Source organism: Ceratotherium simum, chromosome 31 (genome assembly GCF_057802395.1).
Source record: "Ceratotherium simum simum isolate JZ-2026a chromosome 31, ASM5780239v1, whole genome shotgun sequence".
NCBI classification, from domain to species: Eukaryota; Metazoa; Chordata; class Mammalia; order Perissodactyla; family Rhinocerotidae; genus Ceratotherium; species Ceratotherium simum.
In genome coordinates, this window is record NC_141930.1 from 7,813,216 (window position 1) to 7,835,861 (window position 22,646).

Consider the following 22,646-nt stretch of genomic DNA (forward strand, 5'->3'; position numbering starts at 1 on the left):
CCTCCCCAAGTAGATTTTTCTATGTGTTGTATAGCTTTTACATCAGACTATTCCTTAAAAATCTTTTAAAATTAGGGAGCACCTACCCAGACATATTTGAGCGATGTGTCAATAAGCAGGTAGAAACTTAATATTCTTTACAGTCATCTTACTTACTCCGTTTCCATTTGCAATAACGTGAGTCATCTAATGGGTTTTTGCTCTGTGGTGTGCACTTTCCTGGCTGGACTCAGTTGACTTCTGAGCTGCCCATGGGCTCCCTCTGCTGGCTCTGTGTGCATAAGCACTTTTCCCATGGATTTTGCCTTCTGCCCATTTTCTTTCTTTTGGTTGATCTCTCTTCAGTTATCACGCAGTTATGGATGATACAATACAAACAGTTTTGGAACCTGCTTTGTTTACTGAATGTATCAAGAATATCCTTCCTGGGGCCGGCCCGGTGGTGTAGTGGTTAAGTTCGTGTGCTCCGCTTCGGCAGCCCGGGGTTTGCAGGTTCGGACCCTGGGCGCGGACTTAGCGCACCGCTTATCAAGCCATGCTGTGGCGGCATCCCACATATGAAGTAGAAGTAGAGGAAGATGGGCACGGATGTTAGCTCAGGGCCAGTCTTCCTCAGCAAAAAGAGGAGGATTGGCAACAGATGTTAGCTCAGGGCTTATCTTCCTCACCAAAAAAAAAAAAAAAAAAGAATATCGTTCCCTATAAAATATATACATTTCTACATCATCATGTTAATGTTTGCATAATTTTCTATTATATGAATGTTCTTTTTAGCATTTAAATAATCCACTTTTAGTAGGCATTTGTATCGTTTATTTTCTCCATGGTAGATAGCTCTAAAATGAACATCCTTTCTATGTATACCATTCATATGCGACTAAGTTGAGCTTGATAAACGGGTAGGAATTTGACAGGTAAAAATATAGGGAAAAGAGACTCTAGTTCGAGAAAATTGTCTAGGCCAAGTTTAAGATGTGTTCAAGAAACAGGAAAATCACATTGGCTGAAACTGGTAGGGTCCCAGTGGGAAATGGTTGGAAAGTAGGTATTGTAAGACTTTCTGTTGACATGATAGAATCCAACTGCAACCATAAGTGAAGCAGAGTAGGAATTTATTTGTTTTTGTTTTTTGGTTTTTTTTCCCCCAAAGCCCCAGTAGATAGTTGTGTGTCATAGCTGCACATCCTTCTAGTTGCTGCATGTGGGACGCGGCCTCAGCATGGCTGGAGAAGCGGTGCGTTGGTGCGCGCCCGGGATCCGAACCTGGGCCGCCAGTAGCGGAGCGCGCGCACTTAACTGCTAAGCCACGGGGCCGGCCCCAGGAATTTATTTGTTATTAACTGGGAAGACCAGGGTGGCTGGATGGAGGGGCTCAGGGGCTGCTGCTGCACCCTTACCTGTCTCCATCTCTCCGTCTCTCCCTCCCCAGTCTCAGCTCTGGCTCTCTTGCCTGTTGGTGTGGAGAGAGAAAGAGCCCCCGGCCCCTCCACACTGGCAGCCAACAGCTCAGGTTGCAGAGAGTCACCTTCTCCCATTACTCACCAGGTGAACATCAGGGAAGGCCTGTGGTGTGCTGTTTGGGTCAGATGTCTACCCTTGGGCCAGTGCCTGTGAACAAGGGGACTAGGTGTCTGCATAGGTCAGATCTGAAGCCAGGGAACAGGTGGGAACTGTGGTAGACTCTCCCCCGGAACCCCATGGAGCAGGTGAACAGGAATTCCTCAAGGAAAAGAGGGTGCTAAATAGACAACAGCAGACATCTGCCACGTTCTCTTGGGTGGGTCTCTACCAGAACATTCCAGGTAGGTCCGAAGTAGGGTGTGGCCAATGACAAAGGAAAAGAGGGAAAGGATGAGAAAGGCACACTGTGAGGTTGGAAGAACAGCTCTCGGTGGTCCCTCCTTATAGAGCAGGAATACTTGGAAATAATTCCTCTGAGGTCAGGCCTCAGTGACTCAGGATGGCTCATTTAGAGATAGGAAGATCATGAGGAGAACTGGTGAATTTGGTCTTGGGCATGTTGATTTTGAAGTACTTTTGGAACACTCGTGTGGAAAGTCTAGCAGGACGGAACCAAATCCTACCTGGTTTTTCCTTCTTCTGACCAATAGCCCGCAGCAGGAAATGAAAAGAGCTGCCACTGATACAAAGGCTTTCCTCTCTCTTGTCTGACTGTAGCAGTAGACTCCTTCTGAGTCCCCTCTCTTTTAGCCTCTTTCTACCTAGAGTGCATCCTATACACCATTTCCAGAGTCATCTTTATAAAACTTCTCCGGTCTCTACCTGGCTCAAACACCTTCAGGGAGTGTTTTCGCATGTTATATTCAGTATAAAAGTGTCATTCAAGGTCTTTAGTGGTCTGTCCCCAAGCTACATTTCCATTTTTTCTATCTTACAACTCCCTTCTACTTGGTACGTGAATCTTGAGTCAAGTGAATTTTTGCTGTTCCATTAACATATGCCATGCTTTTCCCACCTCTGGTCTTCTGCTCTCAGTTTTCCCACATGCTAGAATGTCTTGACTAGGATCTGACTGGAGAACTACAGCTGGTTCAGAGAGGCAGGATGTTCCATAACAGTCCCGAGATTGTACCTAACAGGTAGAGTAAAACTTTAAGACATCACTTACATTCTAAATCCTCATATTTGTAAATAAGGCATGTACTGTCTCCATGAGCCATTCTTTGCTTTCTTCATTCCACATTGGTTAGAGCCCAGACTTCAGGGTAGCGTCACAAGAGAGAACACAGTGCCTGCCCTGAAGGGGAGGGTGTAGAGGCTCAGAGGGACTGGCAGTGGGCACCAGATTCTGCGTGCTGCTGCTGCGGTCGAGAGCTGGGAGAAGGGAGGGGACAGAAACTGGGAGGACTTCTGAGAAGGGGTGGCATTTCCACCTGAGTCTTGAAGGATGGATGACTTGAGCAAACAGAAAAAAGGCAGCATTTCAGGCAGAGGGTGTAGCATGGATGTCAACACCGAAGATCAAGGACTTGGGGGTTTTGGGGCTAGTGAGAAGTGTGGAGGTGGCTGTGGCTTGCGTTGTATGTGTGTCAGTACTAATTATCATCTGTCGTAGTCAGTTCAGGCTACTATAATAAATTGCTGTAGGCTGGGTGGCTTATCGCAACAGACATTTATTTCTCACAGTTCTTGAGGCTGGGAAGTCCAAGATAAGGTGCCGGTTGATTGATTCCCGGTGAGAGCCCTCTTCCTGGTTGGCAGATGCTGTTGTCTTGTTGTGTCCTCACGTGGTGGTGAGAGAGCTCCAGCTAGTTCTCTTCCTCTTATTACTACGACCCTAATCCCATCGTGGGGCCCCGCCCTCATGGCCTCGTCTGAACCTAATCACCTCCCAGTGGTCCCACCTAATACCGTCATACTGGGCGTTAGGGCTTCAACATGACTTTTTGAACATTCAGTAACACCTTCTAATACTTGTGGCTCTAGGAGGAAGAAGGAGTATGGAGAAATGCTTTATCTACTAGTTATTTAGTGACCAAATACAGCGAGTATTGAGAGAGCCAGGGACCCCATTAACCACACTCTGATCCAGCGACATAACTAGGTTGTCTCTCCCATCGAGATAAGAGATACCATGGATTTCAAGAAACCAGACAGCTCATTCTTTCCAAGAATAATAGTAAAGAAGCCATGTATTCTATTTCTAAATATAGAATGAATAGCATTCATAGTTGTCCAAATTTTGGTATCTTTCAGGAGAAAAATGGCAGATTGATTTTTTTTTGTTAAAAATAACCTTTTTAAAAACTTAAATAAGATAAAGACTTACCAACAATAGAGTAGAACATGAGACTGATAGAAAAAAATAGAAAACGAATTGGAAGTTGAGATGAATATAGATTATCTTGCTACATGTGTATTTTATACACTAGACAGATTGTTTGCTAATGCTTAAAATATTTTAGTTTTCGTGTTGGTTTCCAATCCAGGGAGAGTATATTGAGTTCCCTTTTTAGCCGGTAGATTTGAAAAGGTAGGACATGGCCTTTTTTTGTTATGCAGTGACATGGTTGTCCACCTAAGGGAGGGGTCGCTTTTATTTTTAGCTTCTTAATATCAGATGGGCCATGCCTGCAGAAGCAGTGGGAACTGCAGGGGCTGTCACCTGAGCAGAGGCCAGAGTTGGTGTGGGAAGGGTCTGCTTAGGGTCTGGTGTCAAAGGAAATGAATCTGGTGACTTAGAAATTTTGTTTTACAAGCTCCCTGGGGCTCAGCCGCTCTGCAGGGCACGCTGTAAAAGGAAAGGCGGTTTCCCTGTGTGTTTGCCTGCCAGATTATGGCGGCACCCGCAGAGGCGTGGCCTTCAACAAAGAAGGCACAGGAACACCTGGGAGGTTTATCTTCAGAGCTGGTTCTTCTCTCCGCAGTACATGTAACTCAAACACCGTCTTTCCAGAAAAGGAAAGGAAAGGGCATGAAAAGAAAGGAAATAAAGAAAGAAAAGTCTGAAATTTTTGTTACACTCAGCCAGACTCTACTTTAGATAAAGTACTAATGGAAATAGAGCTTTCTTTCTATACCAGGTTATACTTAGACAGCTGATCGGAACCAGAGAGCTTGGTTTCAGAACTCTGCTGTAATCCACGGTGGAAAAAGAATCACCCAGATGGCATTTGCTGGAGATTACCGACTGGTAATCCTTCCCTGTCCTAGAAGATTAAGTTGGCCTGGTGTAGTTGTGGTCAGCTGACCAGTTTAAAAAAAAATAAACTGTAGTTTCTTGTATTTCTGCCAGTGTCTGACGTTTGCTCGCACTGTTTGTCCATCTGGGCAACTTTGCAGAACCTGGCCCTCCTTTGTTGACCAAAGAAAGCTCCCCTCCCCTGCCCAGGTTGGTCCTTGTTTGACCAAAGTTAACAGCAGGTGGTGAACAGGGCCCTTCCTAAGTTGCTCGGGATAAGTCATTGATTAAACAGGCCTGCTGGTCGGAGGATGTGAAGGCTCCAGAAGGAAATGCTGCACCTGGGCCAGGAAGCCAGGCTCTCTGAACCCTGGGCTTGATTTCTTCAGCGAGGTTTCGCGGGATATGCTCAGAGCGGCTGCGCTCAACTGAAGGCTATCAGGCGGTTATAAAGCCATGTGTTCTGTGTTTGCCTTGAATGGACTGTAGAGACATGGATTTCTATGAGGACTACGAGTCCCCGTTTGATTTTAATACAGGAGTGAACAAAAACTATCTTTACTTGTCTCCTAGTGGAAATTCGTCTCCACCCGGATCACCCACTCTTCAGAAATTTGGTAACTACTAACTTTCTAAAGTTGTGTTTGCTGTAATAAAACCTGGGCACAACTTGGGGTTTACTTGGCTTTAAAATTATTAGTGTAGAGATGTACTGGGATGTTGCTGTGTTGAAACTAGTTGACAAAGCTGTTACAGATTTCAAGCAGAGAGAGATGGCTCATTAAATATTGGGAATACCTATAAAACGGGAACTTAGATTTTAAAGGTAGTACTATTTGTGTGAGCATTCGAGTTCTCATCGCTTTGAGTTCATGGAGCTGATAAATAACAAAAAAGGGGGAATCGGAAGGCCTTTGCTCGGGTCGCCTCTGTGTGCTATATGAAGACCCTCCTGATTTTGTCTTTGCTAAAATGAGGCTTAAGCATCTGAGCACTGACTAAATTGAAGGTGCTGCTAATAGAGGTCCTGGATTTTGTTCTAGAATACTGAGAGCAATGCCTAGGCAAGAGATTTTTAAAAAAGAAAACCTCCAAGTTGCCGTGCCTTTGGAAGCAGTCGTTCCTTCCTATGCGCCAGTGTGAGGTTGTTCTGAAGGCGGGAGTTGCCGTCAGGGAGGGTCCTAGTTTACCAGCACAAGGCAGCACGGAGCGGGAAGCCGCCGCAGCCGTCACCCAGGCCAGCCTCCTCGTTGAGTGGCTAACGCCGGGAGACGGTGAAAGGACCTCCTCTGTAACTTGCCAGAGACGTAGCAGGTTTTCCTAGATGTGAATTTTTTCCTTATTAAAGAAGAATAGGTCCCATTGTGCTCTTTTTAAGCTTAAAAAGTGGGTAATATCAGAACAAATGGTAAAGGAGACAGCATGAAACCTGGTTGTAGGTATTTTAGGTTGTATGTGTGTGATGATCGAGTGGCATGCTGAAGCCACAGCCCTCGAACCACTGGTTGCAGTCGTAACCACCTGTGGGGTGTCGTTCGGATTTCCAGGAAGGGAGAAATGTTGAAAATCACAGGTTAGAGTGGGTCTCTAGAGTTGGGGACTGGTGGGCAGCAGCTGGATGTCTGCTGGGGAGTCGGATTGCCAGGAAGCCCTCTCCTTTGCTGTCCTTCCCTGTCCACCGTGGACCTCTTTAATAAAGTGGAACCTCCCCCAAAAGGATGACATCCTCCACCCTAACTTCTAAATCCTACGCACAGGAGATGCTTCAAGAGCAACACAGCAGGGAAGTTAGAACTGATGACAAGGTAAAGCTTAAGTGACGAGGGGCCATGGCAGCCGGGCTGCAGTTCCATGACTTCAGGTGGATTTGGTGATCAGTGTGCAAGGGTTTGAGATTCCCCGGAGGATTTATGCGTTTGTTTTAGTTCTCTGCCACTCTCCTCCGATCTCTGTCTCACCTCCTTTCCCCCTTCCCAGTTGCAGTAATTGCTGCCTTTGGATGTTTTCTGGTAAAACAAAAGCAGTTGGTAGGGTTGGGCATGTCTCTCGGCAAATTTCCAACAATTATCTTCCTGATTCCTAGTAGCAGTCTGTAGGGGTCTGGGCTCATGGGATTAAAAACAAAATTATAAAAAAGCAAGTGAACACCAAAAGCTAGAAACAGACTCATGTACCCACTAGCACTCAGATTTAGTAGTTTGCTTTAACTGAAAAAAAGGGGAGAGAGCATTAAAACAAACAAACCACCAAAAGTGGTCATCCAGCAAGAACATGGTGATTCTAAAACGACCAGATAAAAGTGGGGATCTAGAACAGTAACCACTGTCTCTGTGCTCTGGACCCCTCAGGGCACAAGAAGCCTGCACATCTGTTTGAACATCAAGCATGAGGCGCAGATGGAATGAAGGCTATGTCTTCAGTGTGTTTGTACTCTTTGTGTTTCTATGTTGGAGCTCTCAGGACGGATACATTATAAATCCACTTAAAAGTTCGTGTGGCTTTTGGCCACTATGCATTTTCTTTATCAGCAGAAAAGGCGTATACAAAAAAGGACTGATGTTAGACGGAATCCTACTCAGAAAGGTTGGGAACACTGATCTGAAAAACATATTCTTTGATATTTATCCAAAATGCCATCATGGGGCAGATGAGAAAGTAACGAGATGTAATCTGTGGGCAGAATGTTCCTAAGAAGCGGTCTGAATGAAGGATAGGATGAGGGCGGGTGGCTGGAACAAAGAGAAGTCTTTTATCAGGGACTTTTAAACTCGTTTGGTACAGCCAAATGCCTTATATAAAAACCCTCGTAAATAAAAATATCAGCAGCTGAAGCAGAGTTCTTTACTCTTTGTGATGTGCTCTCATATTGTAAACGGCTGCTTTTGCTCTTTCTTAAATGCTCATTTGGTAGTGCTAAATGGATTTCACAGCCCATAGTCTAAAAAACTCTGATTTGTAATGTTTGAGAATCTGGAATATAAGCTCCATTAGGGCTGTTAGTCTTTTTTGGTCACTGTTTTTTCCCCAACACTTGTAATAGTGCTTGACATCTATGGCTCAACAAATGATGGATGGTTGGATGGATGGATGACTGAGGGAAACCAAACTGGCAAGGACTAGTTCACAGTGCCGTTCATTTTACAGATGTGAACCTTGAGGCCAAGAAAGGTGTTATGAAGTCCCCACATCACAAAGCTGAGTTAGCCTAGGTTGGCCCTCAAGCGCATCTCTCAATTTTCCAGCCAGTGCGTTTGTGTGTTTTGATCACACTGTCTCGGCCTCTCTCGTAACAGATATCATAGAACGGGTTAATCTTTCAAAGCGTAACCTTTCCTTTTGTCAGGGGTTTTGCCTCGAGGGGTAGTTTCTTGATTCTCTCTGTGCCGCCTGGACCTGTACATTCCGGTTCATCCCCGCAGGTTTCTGGTCAGTACAGTAATCTCCCCGCTAGCGTTTTCTGTTGCATTTTCTGTCCCATTCTGTGAATATCTACAAGGATGATTTCCCACATGTTATTTATGTAGACTTACTCTTCCTCTTCAGAATTTTCTAAAGTACAGAAAGGTGCCACCCTGGTTTATAAAAACTTTTGGTTATTTCTAGTAATTTCAGGAAATAGGAGCAGGAGCCGTTTAGAAATCTGACATATGCTGTCACATTCGAAACTCCGAAAGCACTGAAAAAAATCACACTGAAAGGCCTGAGCTCAGAGTCCCTCTTTTCATTCTGCTTTATGACCCTTTTTGATTTCTGCTCTTTCTCACTTCTTTTTGGGAAGTGGTTATCACTTTGTGAAAGTTTTTCGTAATTGTAAAGGTCTAGCCAAATTATGTGGTTTACAAAATAAAAATCAGGGCAGAGTTGAAGAGATGGAGAACCTCTTTCTTCCTGCAGAGGAAATTTAAGGCTGGAAGCGACTTCCTCTCTGGGGATCCCCACATTTCTCCGTGGCTGACCTCTGGTCTCTCTTTGGTGGAGTGTGAGCCCCAGTTACTAGTTTTACCCTCGATTGGGGCTGGGCAGGGGGGGCAAGTGGCTCTGAAGTAATTGACTGAAGATTTTTTCCCTCTTTTTTTTTTTTCTTTTAAGATGAAAGAGATTTAAAGATCAGTTTAGGAATATCTGGAGGAGGCATTTGAAAATACTAATGTGTCCTACTTTGCGATCTTTTCTTCCTCCTCCACCCTTTCTGTGAAGTTTTGGGACGGTGACCTTCTTCTTGGGCAGGGGGTTGAACACTGTTCAGGGCCCTGCTTTTAGAGTTGTGTCCCAGGAGCGCTCTCGGTGGCCCAGCTGGGTCAATCTGGGTCACAAGCTCTCATTTCCCCTTTTGGTTTTGGCTTAGGGCCGTCTGGCTCCCCTCGTGGGCCTGCCTCCTTTCCTCTCTAATGACCCTGATGGTGCCCAGTTCATCTCCTGGGTTTCTGGGTCTTTCCCCAAATGGAGTGGGTCAGGTTCCCTCCCCTTTCTTGTTCTTGCTGCCTCGGCTACGATAACTCGACTCAGCTTTTTCTCTCCTAAGGTTCTCACCATGGGCAAATACGGGAAAATTACAGCCTTAAGAAATATAGTTCTCGTGGCCCTCACTACTGAATCTCTTTCTTCTGAAGATAATCAGTGTCAATAGCAGGTATCAGATGCTTCCTGCCTTAAGTCAGTGGTTTTCAACCTGGGCAATTTTGCCCCCCTGCGGGCATTTGGCCACATCTGGAGAAGATTTTGAGACAGTTTTGGTTGTTACCACTGGGTGTAGGGAAGGGCTGCTATGACATTGAGTGGGTAGGTCCCCAGGATGCCACATGGGATGATGCACAGGACAGCCCCCACCACAAAGAATTATCTGGCTCAAAATGTCCATCATGCTGCGGTTGAGAAGCCCTGTCTTCAGTGGATTCTTTGTTTTTAGGGTCTCTTAAGGAGAACCACTTTGATGTGGGGACCTCCAAATATTCCTCCCGCCTCTTCAGGGATTTTGTTATTTCTGGAAACAAAGAACAGGGCTCAGAGAGTGGGAGCCCCAAGCTTATAAGGGGAAAAATATCTTTATTTTGTGATCTTTTTGGATATGACACTAAAGATATTTTGAACTATATGTTATATCTTTAGGTTAAAAAAAAGGGGACACGTATTTCCTCACGTTTTTGCTTAAATAAAACAATCGTAGACACTGAAGTTTCTTATTCCTACTCTGGCCTTGACAGCCATTGTTGCCTCTTTGAAGACTGGGTGAGAGAGGTGTATACAGTTTTGTTTTCGAGAGAGGCTTGTAGGGCTCGATTATACTCTAACACACTCTTGGGTAGACAGTGTGAACATTCAGACTAAATAGCAGATACCTTAGACTCCTCCTCTCGCAATTTCTTCCCTCCTAGCTGAACTTTCTTGGGGGCGACTGGCATTGTGTTCTTCCTGTTACAATGTCATTAGTTCCCTGCCCCGTACAACCCTGGTGCGTTGGGCTGTGTACACACTTTCTCTGAACGTGGAGGTAGGTGACCTGCTCCAAATGGTAACAGTCTTTGGAGAGATCATGTATGAGACAGAAGTGGTATTTCTTTAGAAAAGTGACATTTTATGTCTGTTTTAAATAGAAAAATCTTTGTAGGTAAGTGAAGTAAGAATGAAATATATAAAATAAAAAGCTCAGAATACAAGTCTGACAATGAAGGGAGACTGGGTTCCTGACTTTCCTTCCAAATCAACAGTGTGCCTTCCTAGAATTTGTTTATTCAGAGCGAGTTGCTGAGCTTCTGCTGTGTGCCAGACACTGCACTGGGTACGTACTGGGCTAAAGAGACAGGACGGGAGGAGGAAGATGGGCACGGATGTTAGCCCAGGGCCAGTCTTCCTCGGCAAAAAAAAAAAAAAAAAAAAAGGAGGATTGGCAGATGTTAGCACAGGGCCGATCTCCTCACAAAAAAAAAAAAAAGAGACAGGACGGGAGCACGGTGCTGAGGCCCAATGCTGCCCACCTAGCGGGCTGTGCTCTGAGTACAGTGGACGTCACCCATAGGCTGTTATGCCTAGAGCGGGGCTGGGTCATGGGGTCTGGAGAAATCCTCCAAGAGCAGGAGACGCTTAAAACTGACTTATTGAAATGAGTGGGACTTGGAAATAAGGAGGGTGTTTCAAGGAGACAAAATAACACGTCCAAAGACATAAAGAGAGCGTGATTTGGAAATAGATGGTGATTGTACAACGTTGTGAACGTAATGAATGTCACTGAATTGGGTGCTTAAAAATGGTTAAGACAGCTCATTTTATGTTATGTTTTACCACAGTAAAAAAATTTAATGGGCAAAAAAAGTGTGGGAGGTAGTTTATTTTACTTTTTGAGTTAATACATTTCTTAAAAAAAAAAAAAAAAACCTGCCTCCCTAGAGGAACTGCAGGCTGGAAGATGTAGTGAGAGCGCGGGGCAGGTGAGGGCAGTGGCAGCAGACGGAGAAGGTGGGCTCCAGATTGTCAAGGGTGGTGAGCTTTACTAGGAGGTGGGAAGTCATCAAAGGATATAAGGCACGGGAGTACCGGGGTCAGTCATACTTTGGAAGCTCCCTCCCTCTGGGGGCAGGGTGGTGAATGGATTGGAGGGGCCAGAGACCATCAGGGAGCTTTGAGGACAAGAATCGAAGCAGGAAATAGAGCTTGAACTAAGGCGGAAGTGGTGGGATTGGAGGTTGGATGTGAAGTTAGGTGCCTGGGAGAGGGAGATGGCGCCGTATCTCAGAGAGGGCTGGTGGAGGTGTCAGAGGAGCAGAGATTTCAGACTCAAGTTCAGTGTTGGATGCCTTTAAGATCTCAGAGCAGATCATGACCTGAACTGTCCTTAGTTGAAGGGGCAAGGAAGGAGCAAATGCTGGATTTCAGGGGGTCGAAGAGCGATAGGAAGTGAGGAGGTGAGACCTGTGGGCCAAGCTTCAGGAAGAGGGGGGGAGAGGAGGTAACCGGATGAGTTGCAGGACGTGGGAAGATGGGGACAACAACAGATCCTTATCGAACATCTAATATGTGCCCACTCTTTGTTTATTGTCCTTTAAAATATTCTTATAAAAACCCAGAGAGCGAGGTGGTATGGCCTTTTTATTTCTTAAGCATTTTTTTATTTACAGGGAATGGGTTTGGGATATTAACGTTTGATCTTGGAGGATAAACGTTTGATCAAAGGTCACAAGCTGGTAATGGCTGAGTCTGTTTTTGTTCCCGTTCCTTCTGTATCAGTTTCCTAGGGCTGTTCTAACAACACGCCACGAACTGGGTGGCTTAAAAGAAGTTGATTCTCTCTCAGTTCTGGAGGCTAGAAGTCCAAAATCAAGGTGCCCCCAGGTGTTCTGACACCTGTAGGGAAGTGCTTCCTTGCCTCCTCCTGGCTCCTGGTGATTGCTGGCAATCCTTGGCGTTCCTTGGCTTGTAGCCGCCAGACTCCCACCTCTGCCTCATCACAGGGTGTTCTCCCTGTCTCTCTGTGCCCTTATGTGGTGTGCTCTTCTCCAGGTTTCTGTGTCTATATTTTCTTCTTCTTCTAAGGACACCAGTCATTGGATTAGGGCCCACCCTAATTGGAAAAAAGGTCAAAGATAACGAACTGAAGGGAAGAGAAAACGATTTATGTGGGTGCTCTAATATGGGGTGTCATGGGCTGCACTCACACCTGAGCAGAGGGGTGCTCACCAAACTCTTAATCACGGCTTAATTTTAATTGTAGGATCTAAATTTGTACGAAAAAGGCTTTGCTTCCTTCCTTGGTTGGATTTCGTGGGAGTCGGTGGCAAATGGGTGGCTATGCGTGGGAAAGTAAAGATAACGTTTAGTTTGATTAAATCTTTAACCAATAAATCAGTTCCAATAAAAGACTCATTAAGGTCTGCTCTGTTCTGGGATTGTGAGTACTGAGATGAAAAGATAAAGATGTAACATCAGGGCGTTATTGTCTAGAGCTGGAGACTCGTCCAAGACGGAAGTCTTTTTCCCATTCTTCCTCGTTCTTCCCCCCCATACTCGCTCATCACACACATTTCCACTAAAACCTAAGAACTTCATTTTCTTCAAATAGCTAACGAGTTCTCTGAAGTCTGAAGTATCATATTTCACCACATCTAAGACACCACAGATTGTAAGATGTACCATTATTTTATGTTTCATTAAGGGAAAAAAATTACTGCAAGTCAAACTAACAAACAATGCTGTATTGTCACTTCCAATTTTAATTTTCTGCTTATTGACATCCTTTTAGATTTATTCAGACATATACGTTGACCATAACACTCCTGTGCATACCTTTTAAAGTAAAATAAGTTAACATTTTCCTGAAACATCGTCACATGCATTGTCTAACTTACTTGAACTGCTTTTCAACTAGGAATAATCTATGTTTTATTTATTTTGCTCTCACAAAACGTCTGTGATTTTCTAAGCCATTGACACCCGTTTTGCAGATTTTGAAGCCTGGTTGCAGGTGATAAACAGCTATGCCACAGGGACTGCTTAGCTGATTGGTCGTACAATGCATATCGAGTTCCAAGATGTAAAATGTAAGAGAAAAAATTGAGTCCTAGGATTGCTGGGGCATGACTCTCCTGGTCTCCGCCCGTCTTCTCCATCGCTCCCTCGGCAGTGGGGCTCTCACTTGGCACCCAACAGTTTACCAGTCTGTGGGCTGCAGACTCCCCCCACCCTTAAAACTCTGCAGGGGCTCTCATGTGTGGAATTGAAGACAAGCGGACAACTGCTTCAACAGCTAAAAGATAGAAGGAAGTGGCTAAAATGTGGATAACCTGATAGAACAAATTATCACCAATTTTCAGTCCCTTGGGCTCTGTTGTGGTACCTGTGACTTTCATTCCAGGCCCCTGCTGTGTTCCCATGCCCTCAGTGAAGTGAAAAGTCCCTGTGGAGAGAGCCGTGACCCTCTGCGTCCATCCTCCCTTCTGTGACTTGCCCTGTGTGTTCCCTGCTCTTTGGAATTTCTCTAAGAGAAGTGTATATGAAGGAGCAACAGTTTAGAGTCAGAAAGACCTGTGTTTTAATCTCTGTGCTCTGGGCAAATTACGGAACCTCAGAGGGCCTCAGTTTCCTAATGGAAGTAGGTAACTACTTTTCTCGTCACGTATTGGATGTAAGGTTTTTTGTGTGTGTGATAACATGTAAATCTCACCTCACAGTGGCTGGTGTATTAACAGACCTCAGTAAATATTTGTCATGTTTTCTCCCCCTTCTTCATCTGTTAAAAACAGCTTTCCATCAGATTCTGAGGGGGAACATTAAAATTAATGATCAAATAATTTTTTGGATTATTTATAGTTTTAAGTAATCTATACTTTAAAATGTTCCTATTTCCCAACTTTCATGTTGTGAATGAGGAATTAATATCTTTTCTCCCAAATGCCAGACTCTACCTCCACAATAAATACCACGCTCTTATGAATATATAGGAAATGGGATAATATCTAGAAAAACATGTAAGGCAAAATTTGAATTCCTAGGTTTGGGGAAACGATGCGGTTGGAAATGATGAGAAAACTGCTTTTGATCTAGTCTCCCCAGATTCTTTTACTTTGTGCAGAGTCTTATTTATTATTACTTCTAGATATCTCCCAAGTCTGACCTTCAGCCCCCTACTCTCATCTTTATTTGGAAATCAGTGATTTGAAGCATATGCTTTCAAATCAAACTGTCTGGGCTCAAAATGCTAATAATTCCACCATGTATTCAGGTGTGTTACCATGGGCAAACTGCTTAACTTTCGTAAGCTTTGGTTTCCTCGTCTCTGAATGGTAATGGTGATCCCTGCCTTACAGAAGTCTTCCACGTTAAGTGTTGTAATGTGTCTGGACCACTTAGCTCAGATGAGGTTATAAATAGAATGCACTCTATGGTGGTGGTTGTGGTTATTAATACTTTTCCTAAGTCATGACTGTTATGTTTTGCTGGTGATTTCAATATTTTTTCCCCAGTTGATTATCCTAAAACAAACCACACCTTTAAATTTTAATGTTGATAATTTGCTGCCACCTACAGGCTAATATGGAAAAAGCAGAACATGTAATGACTAACTTGCTTAGTTTCTTAAAATGTCAAGGTCATCTTAGAGGTCCTGAAACCCCCTGTGGACAACCGTGTGGCCCTGTTTTCTGAGACGTTTATTTTCCCTGTTAGCCTAACTGAATACTTGAATAGTATCAGAATCCCCTTAGATTCTTTTTGGAATTGGGCAGCTCTGCATTAAAGCGTTATTAGTAATCAGTGCATTTTTCCCCTTAAGTAGGTTTGCAAAATAGTGTATATTAAAAAGCATGAGCCTTTATTATTTAAGGCATGGTTTAGCACCTGGGTTTTGTTGTTTTTTTTGGGGGGGTCCTGTTCTAGTTGGAGAACTTGAGAGTCAGAGCAAAGCATTAAAAATAAAATGAAGAATGTTTATAGTTAACTCTGTATGGTTCTTACTACATTGCCTTATCTGATTGTTACCTGTATGCTCATCTCCCATCCTCCATCTCCTACTCCTTCATCACATGGTTTGGTATGGGGGATAAATTTGCAAGCACACGTGGACCCTCCACGGTGGTTTCTGACAGTACATAGTACAGCACCTGGTCCACAGTTTGATTTGGCTGGAGTTGGGGTCAGAGGTTCCAATGCCACATAGCAGGGCATGGGTCCAGTAGGGCCTGTGTGCTCAACTATGGGGTTGAGTTTTATCTTGAAAACAACAGAGAACCACTAAAGGCGTTTAAGCTGGGGAGTGACATGATCAGATTGCTATCATAGAAATATTACTTGGGTAGTCTGTTCAAGGATATTTTAGAGGAGAACCTACAGAAGCAATTATTTATCGAGCTTTACTGCCTCCTGATTGTGCCTGTCACGTATTGTCTCTGCATAAGAGGGCTTAATCATGTTCTGTTTGCCACTCCAGCTGGTGGGTTTGAATTGTTTTGTTTTACTTTTATGCCTTTAACAATTCTGTAAATACCTTTCAGGTAGGCATTGTTGGGTACTGTTATGCTGGTGATTATTGTTATTATAATTATTAACTACCATTATGCAGTTAATATACAGTACACTGTGTGGTAAGTGTCTTTGTACCTTTCACACAATGTATGTACACGTCATGTCATTGATTCCTATGCTTCTCGGATGTTTGCCATGGCGCTGGCTGCTTGTTGAATGGCGTGGTTATTCTTCCTTCTTCCTCTCTGTCCGTCCTCTGCTGCTTGGCATCTTGCTTTGGGCAGCATGCCACCTTGCTGCTATGGCTGAACAGGCACTTCTCAGAAATGGACGTGGGGGTGGTGGGGAACAACTGCGAGCTCTGTAATGCTCACTGGCAGAAAGAAGCGAAGAGCAGGAAGAGGAGGAGACCTTCCCCTGGTCCCCTACGCAAAAAATCTGTTGCCAGAGGAGCCGTGGAAACCTAAACCTGTGACGTGGGAATGGATGGGCAGAACTGTGACTAGTAAAGCCAGTGAGGCCGGTAAGCACTTGCCTCAGGTGTAAAATTTAAGGGGCACCAACACTGTCTAATCAAGATAACTATGCTAATGCAGTATTTAAAAAAAATTAAACCCATGATGACCAAAATACTAAAATTTTAAATAAAGACGAGCGCAGGAACAGTGCTGTGCAAAGCCGTTTTGGAGCCTGAGGCAAGAGGAAAATCAGCGGTACTGAGCTTGTCTGTTTAAAATTTTGGTATTTTGTTCATGAATTCTTTGAATTAATTTTGATTTTCAAAAAATATTGCATTAAAATCAGTTATATAGAGTTTTTTGGTGCCCCCTTAAATTTTGCACCCAAAGTTTGGGGGCCTCGCTCGCCTCACCCCAGCCTTGTGCGTGGTTGGTTGGGCAGAAGAGAGGGGAGAGTTGCTGAGAAGCAGCTGCCTTCCTGCCACTCTAGAAATAGCGAGTTCATCGTGATGGATTGGTAGTACTGGCTCTGTTCCAGGGGACTGGTGCAGCAGCATCGGTCTTAAATAATGTGGAAAGCCTCTGTGTGGGTGTTGGTTATTTCTCTGAATATATACATTAGGACTTTTTAAAGCATATCTGGATGAGATGTATATTTTTAAAAAGCTACAAGAAGGTGTTTCCTACCTCTACTAACTAATGGAAAGAAATGGAGTAACATTTCTTTAGGCATTGAGTTGGTTAGCACTTCTTCACCGAGGTTGTTAAGAGTTGGATTTGATGAACAGAGGAAGCTCTGAAGACATTTACACACTCCCTCCCTTGGTGAGTGTGAGTTACTAATCATGCTGATGTACTAGTTGAGCATATAAAGCCTTGGCCAGATCCCGTTCTTAGCCTCTTAACTCTTCTGCTCTGCAGTAACGATATTGTGACTGAGGAAATGAACAGAAGTTGAGCGAATGTCGTATTTTCTAAATTCGTCTTTTGGCAGAGTCAAAGTTGGTGGTTTTTCGTGGTTAGCTCATGTTCTTTTTTTAAATGCAATTCTTTTTTTTTTTTTTTTTTTTTTGAGGGCAAGATTCGCCCTAAGCTAACATCTGTTGCCAATCTTCCTCCTTCCGCCAACCCCCCATCTCTCCACCCCTCCGAGTACATAGTTGTGTATGGTTGTAAATTCTTCTAGTTCTTCTATGTGAGTCACCGCCACAGCGTGGCTACTGACAGACGAGTGGTGTGGTTCTGCGCCTGGGAACTGAACCTGGGCCCGAAGCAGAGCGCGCTGAACTTGGACCACTAGGCCATCTGAGCTGGCTTAGCTCAGACTTTTCTTTTTTGCTTTACTGGGAGAGTCAGGTCATTTGAAGGTGCAGAGAGGTGATGTGTGTATCTAAACTAATTGGCTTTATTCTGGCCAGGGCAGTGGAGGACCCTAAAGGGAAATTTTACTTTTAGCTTTCATACCTTACGGACTTTTTTCTTTTTTTTTAATTCCCGACAAGATCTGCTGAGAACAGACCCAGTTCCCGAGGAAGGAGAAGATGTTGCTGCCGCCATTGGTGCCCCAGAGACCCTCTCAGAGGAGGAGCAGGAAGAGCTAAGAAGAGAACTGGCAAAGGTAAAGAAGCATTCCTTTTGAACGTCATGGTTTGCACTTAAAATACATTGTCATTCGTGTTTCTAAAGCACGTGGTAATGTCTCAGAGTCAGTTCCAGGGGAAAGAGCAACATGTGTTGACTTATCCTCGAGGTCTTGAGTGGGGAGAGGAGATAGAAGAGCGTGATACCAGTTTGTTTTTATGTGAGAAAAGGTATATATGGGTCAAAGTGGATCTGAGAAGTAGCGTGAGTAGGAAATGGTAAGAGGAGGACTAGTGAGTGTCTCCTAAGGGAACTTATTAACTCTGATCCACTTGGCTTTTCCGCTGCTTCAAGACTTTGTTCTACCCTTGGCTGTGCTGTGGATATAGGCACTTTGGAACCTTTTTTCATTCTCTCTCTTTTTTTCTTAAAATTAACCATTTTAAAGTGTACGACTTAGTGGCGTTTAGCACATTTACAGTGTTGCACAACTATCACTTTTATCTAGTTCCAAAACATTTTCGTCTCCCCCAAAGGAGACTGCGTGTTCATTAAGCTAGCATCCCCATTCTCCCCTCGCTCAACCCCTGGCAACAACTAATCTGCTTTCTGTCTCTATGGATTTACCTATTCTGGATATTTCATATCAATGGAATCATACAATATGTGACCTTTTATATCTGGCTTCTTTCATTTAGTATAATTTTTGAGGTTCATGTATATTTAGCATGTGTTGGTACTTCACTTTTTATGGCTGAATAATAGTCCATTAGATGGATCCAGATCATTCCATTTGATCCATCTACCATATTTTGTTTATAGATTCATCCATTCATGGACATTTGAGTGGTTTCCACCTTTTGACTTGTAGATACTGAGCTAAGGAACATTTGTGTAAAATACTTGTTTGAATACTTATTTTCAGTTCCTTTGGATATATACCTAGGAGTGGAATTGCTGAGTCATATGGTAATTCCATGTGTAACTTTTTTGGGGAACTGCCAAACTGTTTTCCAGAGCAGGGACACCATTTATATCTCCATCAGCAATTTCTCTACATCCTTGCTAACATTTTTGTTTTTTGTCTTTTTGATCATAGCCATCCTAGTGAGTGTAAAGTGGTATCACATCGTGTGTGGGTTTTTTTGTTTCACATTGTGATTTTGATTTGTCATTAGGGAAACCTAATGACCAATGATATTGAGCATCTTTTCATGTGCTTATTAGCCATTTGTATACTTTCTTTGTAGAAATGTCCATTCAAATCCTTTGCCCAGTTTTTAAAAAAACTTTTGTTTTTGTCTTTCTGTGGAGAAGTAGGAGCTCTTTATGTATTCTGGATACGAGACCCTTATCAGATATATAATTTGCAAGTATTTTCTCCCATTCCATACGTTGTCTTTTCACTTTCTTCATAGTGTCTTAATGCCTCCAAATTTTAAATTTTGATGAAGTCCAATTTATTTTTTCTTTTGTTGCTTGTGCTTTTGGTGTTATATCTAAGAATCTATTTCCAAAACTCAGATCATGAAGATTTATTCTGTGTTTTCTTCTAAGACTTATGTCTTATATTTAAGCCTTTGATCCATTTTGAGTTGATTTTTTTTTAAGTTTATCTATTTACTTTTTTTTTTGAGATAACATTGGTTTATACCATTATATGAATATCAGATGTACATCATTATATTTCTGTGCTATATTCTGTGTAGGCTACATCGTGGTCACCACTAAAAGTCTAGTTGCAATTTGTTATCTTACAAATGTCCCCCTTTACCCCTTTCGCCCTCCCCCCACCCCCTTCCCTTCTGGTAACCACCAATCTGTTCTCCGTATCTATGTGTTTGTTTATCTTCCACATATGAGTGAAATCGTACAGTATTTGGCTTTCTCCATCTGCCTTATTTTGCTTAGCATAATACCCTCGAAGTCCATCCATGTTGTTGCAAATGGCAAGATTTCATCTTTTTTATGACAGTTGTATTCCATTGTGTATATACACAACTTCTTCTTTACCTGTTCATCTGTCGGTGGGCACTTAGGTTGTTTCCAAGTCTTGGCTATTGTGAATAATACTGCAGTGAACATAGGGGTACATATGTCCTTTTGAATTAGTGTTTTCATGTTCTTTGGATAAATACCCAGACGTGGAATTGCTGGATCATATGGTAGTTCCGGTTTTAATTTTTTTTTTTTGTGAGGAAGATCAGCCCTGTGCTAACATCTGCCAATCCTCCTCTTTTTGCTGAGGAAGACTGGCCCTGTACTAACAACCGTGCCCATCTTCCTCCACTTTATATGGGATGCCGCCACAGCATGGCTTGCCAAGCAGTGCGTCAGTGCACGCCTGGGGTCCGAACCGGCAAACCCCCGGGCCGCTGCAGCGGAGCATGCGCACTTAATTGCTTGCGACACCGGGCCAGCCCCCCAGTTTTAATTTTTTGAGGAATCTCCATATTGTTTTCCTTAGTGGCTGCACCAATTTACGTTCCCACCAGCAGTGGACGAGGGTTCTCTTTTTCCTTTTGAGTTAATTTTTGTATATGGTTTGTGGTGGGGATCCAGCTTCATTCTTTTGCATGTGAATATTTAGTTTTCCCAGTACCATTTGTGGGAGAGACTATCCTCAATGAATGCTCTTGGCATCCTTGTCAAAAATCAGTCAACTCTTACATAGATGTGGGGGGTTAATTTTTGGACTCTCAATTCTGTTGCATTCATCTATATGTCTGTCCTTCTGAGAGTACCATACTGTTTTGATTACTATAGCTTTGTAGTAAGTTTTGAAATTGGGAAGTATGAGTTCTTCACCTTTTTCAAAATTGTTATTTAGGGTCCCTTGCATTTCCATATGAATTTTAGAATCTACTTTTCCACCCACAAAAACGTGTCATTGGAATTTTGGTAGGGCTTTCATTGAATCTGTAGATTCATTTGGGGGAGTATTGTCATCGTAACAATATTAAGTCTTCCAATCCATGAACATGGAATGTCTTTCTATTTATTTAGGTCTTCTTTAATTTCTTTTAGCGATGTTCTGTAGTTTTCAGCGTACAAGTCTTTTACTTCCTTAGTTACATTTATTCCAAAGTATTTTATTTTTTTGATGTGATTATAAATGGAATTTTCTTAATTTCCTTTTCAGATTGTTCACTGCTATTGTGTAGAAATACAACTGAATTTTGCTTGTTAATCTTGTATCCTACAACTTTGCTGAGTTTATTAGCTCTTAATAGATTCTTTTGTAGATTATTTATAAGATCATATCATCTGCAATTAAAGGTAGTTTTACTCTTCCTTTCCATTTTTTTTTTTTTTAAAGATTTTATTTATTTATTTTTCCCCCCAAAGCCCCAGTAGATAGTTGTACATCATAGCTGCACATCCTTCTAGTCGCTGCATGTGGGACGCGGCCTCAGCATGGCCGGAGAAGCAGCACGTCGGTGCGAGCCCGGGATCCGAACCCGGGTCGCCAGCAGTGGAGCGCGCTCGCTCAACCACCAAGCCACGGGGCCGGCCCCTCTTCCTTTCCATTTTAGGTGCATTTTATTTATTTTTCTTCCCTGCTGCTCTGACTGAAACCTCCAGTATGATGTTGAATAGCAGTGGTGAAAGTGGGCATTCCTGTCTTGTTCCTAATCTTAGAGGGAAAGCTTTTAGTCTTTCACCATTGAGTATGATGTTAGCTTTCATTTTTTCATAAATGCCCTTATTCATATTGAGGAAATTCCCTTCTATTCCTAGTTTGCTCAGTGTTTTTATCATGAAAGGTTGTTGGATTTTGTCAAATGCTTTTCTGCACCTATTAAGATGATTATGTATTTTTTTCCCTTTATTCTATTGATGTGGTATATTACATTGATTTTCGTATGTTGAATCATCCTTACATTCCTAGGATAAATCCCACTAAGTCATAGTGTATAATCCTTTTAATATGCTGCTGGATTCAGTTTGCTAGTTTTTTTTTTTTTTTTGTGAGGAAGATTAGCGCTGAGCTAACATCTGTTGCCAATCCTCCTTTTTTTGCTGAGGAAGATTGGCCCTAGGCTAACATTGGTGCCTATCTTCCTCCACTTTATATGTGAGGTGCCTGCCACAGCATGGCTTGGTAAGTGGTGTGTAGGTCTGTGCCTCGGTTCCAGGCCTGCGAACCTCGGGCTGCCGAAGCGGAGTGCACGAACTTAACCACTATGTCACTGGGCTGGCCCCCAGTTTGCTAGTATTTTGAGTGTTTTTGCACCGGTGTTCATGGGAGATACTGACCTGCAGTTTTCTTTTCTTCTGATACTTGGTCTGGCTTTTGTATCAGGGTCATGCTGGCCTCTGAGAGTGAGTTAGGAAGTGTTCCGTTCTCTTGTGTTTTGTGCAAGAGTTTGAGAAGGGTTGGCATCAATTCCTTAAATGTTTGGTAGAATTTACCAGTGAAGCCATCTGGTCTTAGACTTGGCTGGAAGATTTTTGATTACTCATTCAATCTTTTTACGTGTTATAGGTGTGTTCAGGTTTCTGGGTTTTTTTGGAGTCAGTTTTGATCATTTATGAGTTTCTAGCAATTCGTCTCTTTCATCTAGGTTATCTAGTTTGTTGGTCTACAATTGTTCATCATATTCTTTTATAATCCTTTTTATTTCTATAATGTTCGTAGTAATGTCATCACTTTCATTTCGTATTTCAGTTATTTCTATCTTCTCTTTTTCCTCTTTCAGTCTAACTAAAGGTTTGTCAATTTTGTTATTTTAAAGAACTTGCTTTTGGTTTCATTAATTTTTCTCTGTTGTTTTTCTGTTGTCTAATTTGTTTATCTTCACTCTAATCTTCTTTTTTTTTTTTTTTTTGAGGAAGATCAGCGCTGAGCTAACATCCATGCCAATCCTCCTCTTTTTGCTGAGGAAGACCGGCCCTGAGCAACATCTATTGCCAATCCTCCTCCTTTTTTTCCCCCCTTTTCCCCCCAAAGCCCCAGTAGATAGTTGTATGTCATAGCTGCATGTCCTTCTAGTTGCTGTATGTGGGACGCGGCC

General features: G+C 43.0%; 1 protein-coding gene across 1 annotated transcript in view; it reads left to right on the plus strand.

The window, feature by feature from the left end:
• The window catches only part of TPD52 (tumor protein D52), a 115,251-nt gene that overhangs the window by 67,601 nt on the left and 25,004 nt on the right, over nt 1-22,646 (plus strand). The window contains exon 2 of the mRNA XM_087420404.1: nt 17,550-17,665. Coding sequence (XP_087276530.1) covers nt 17,550-17,665 — 116 coding nt within the window. The remainder of the gene's footprint in view (nt 1-17,549; nt 17,666-22,646) is intronic.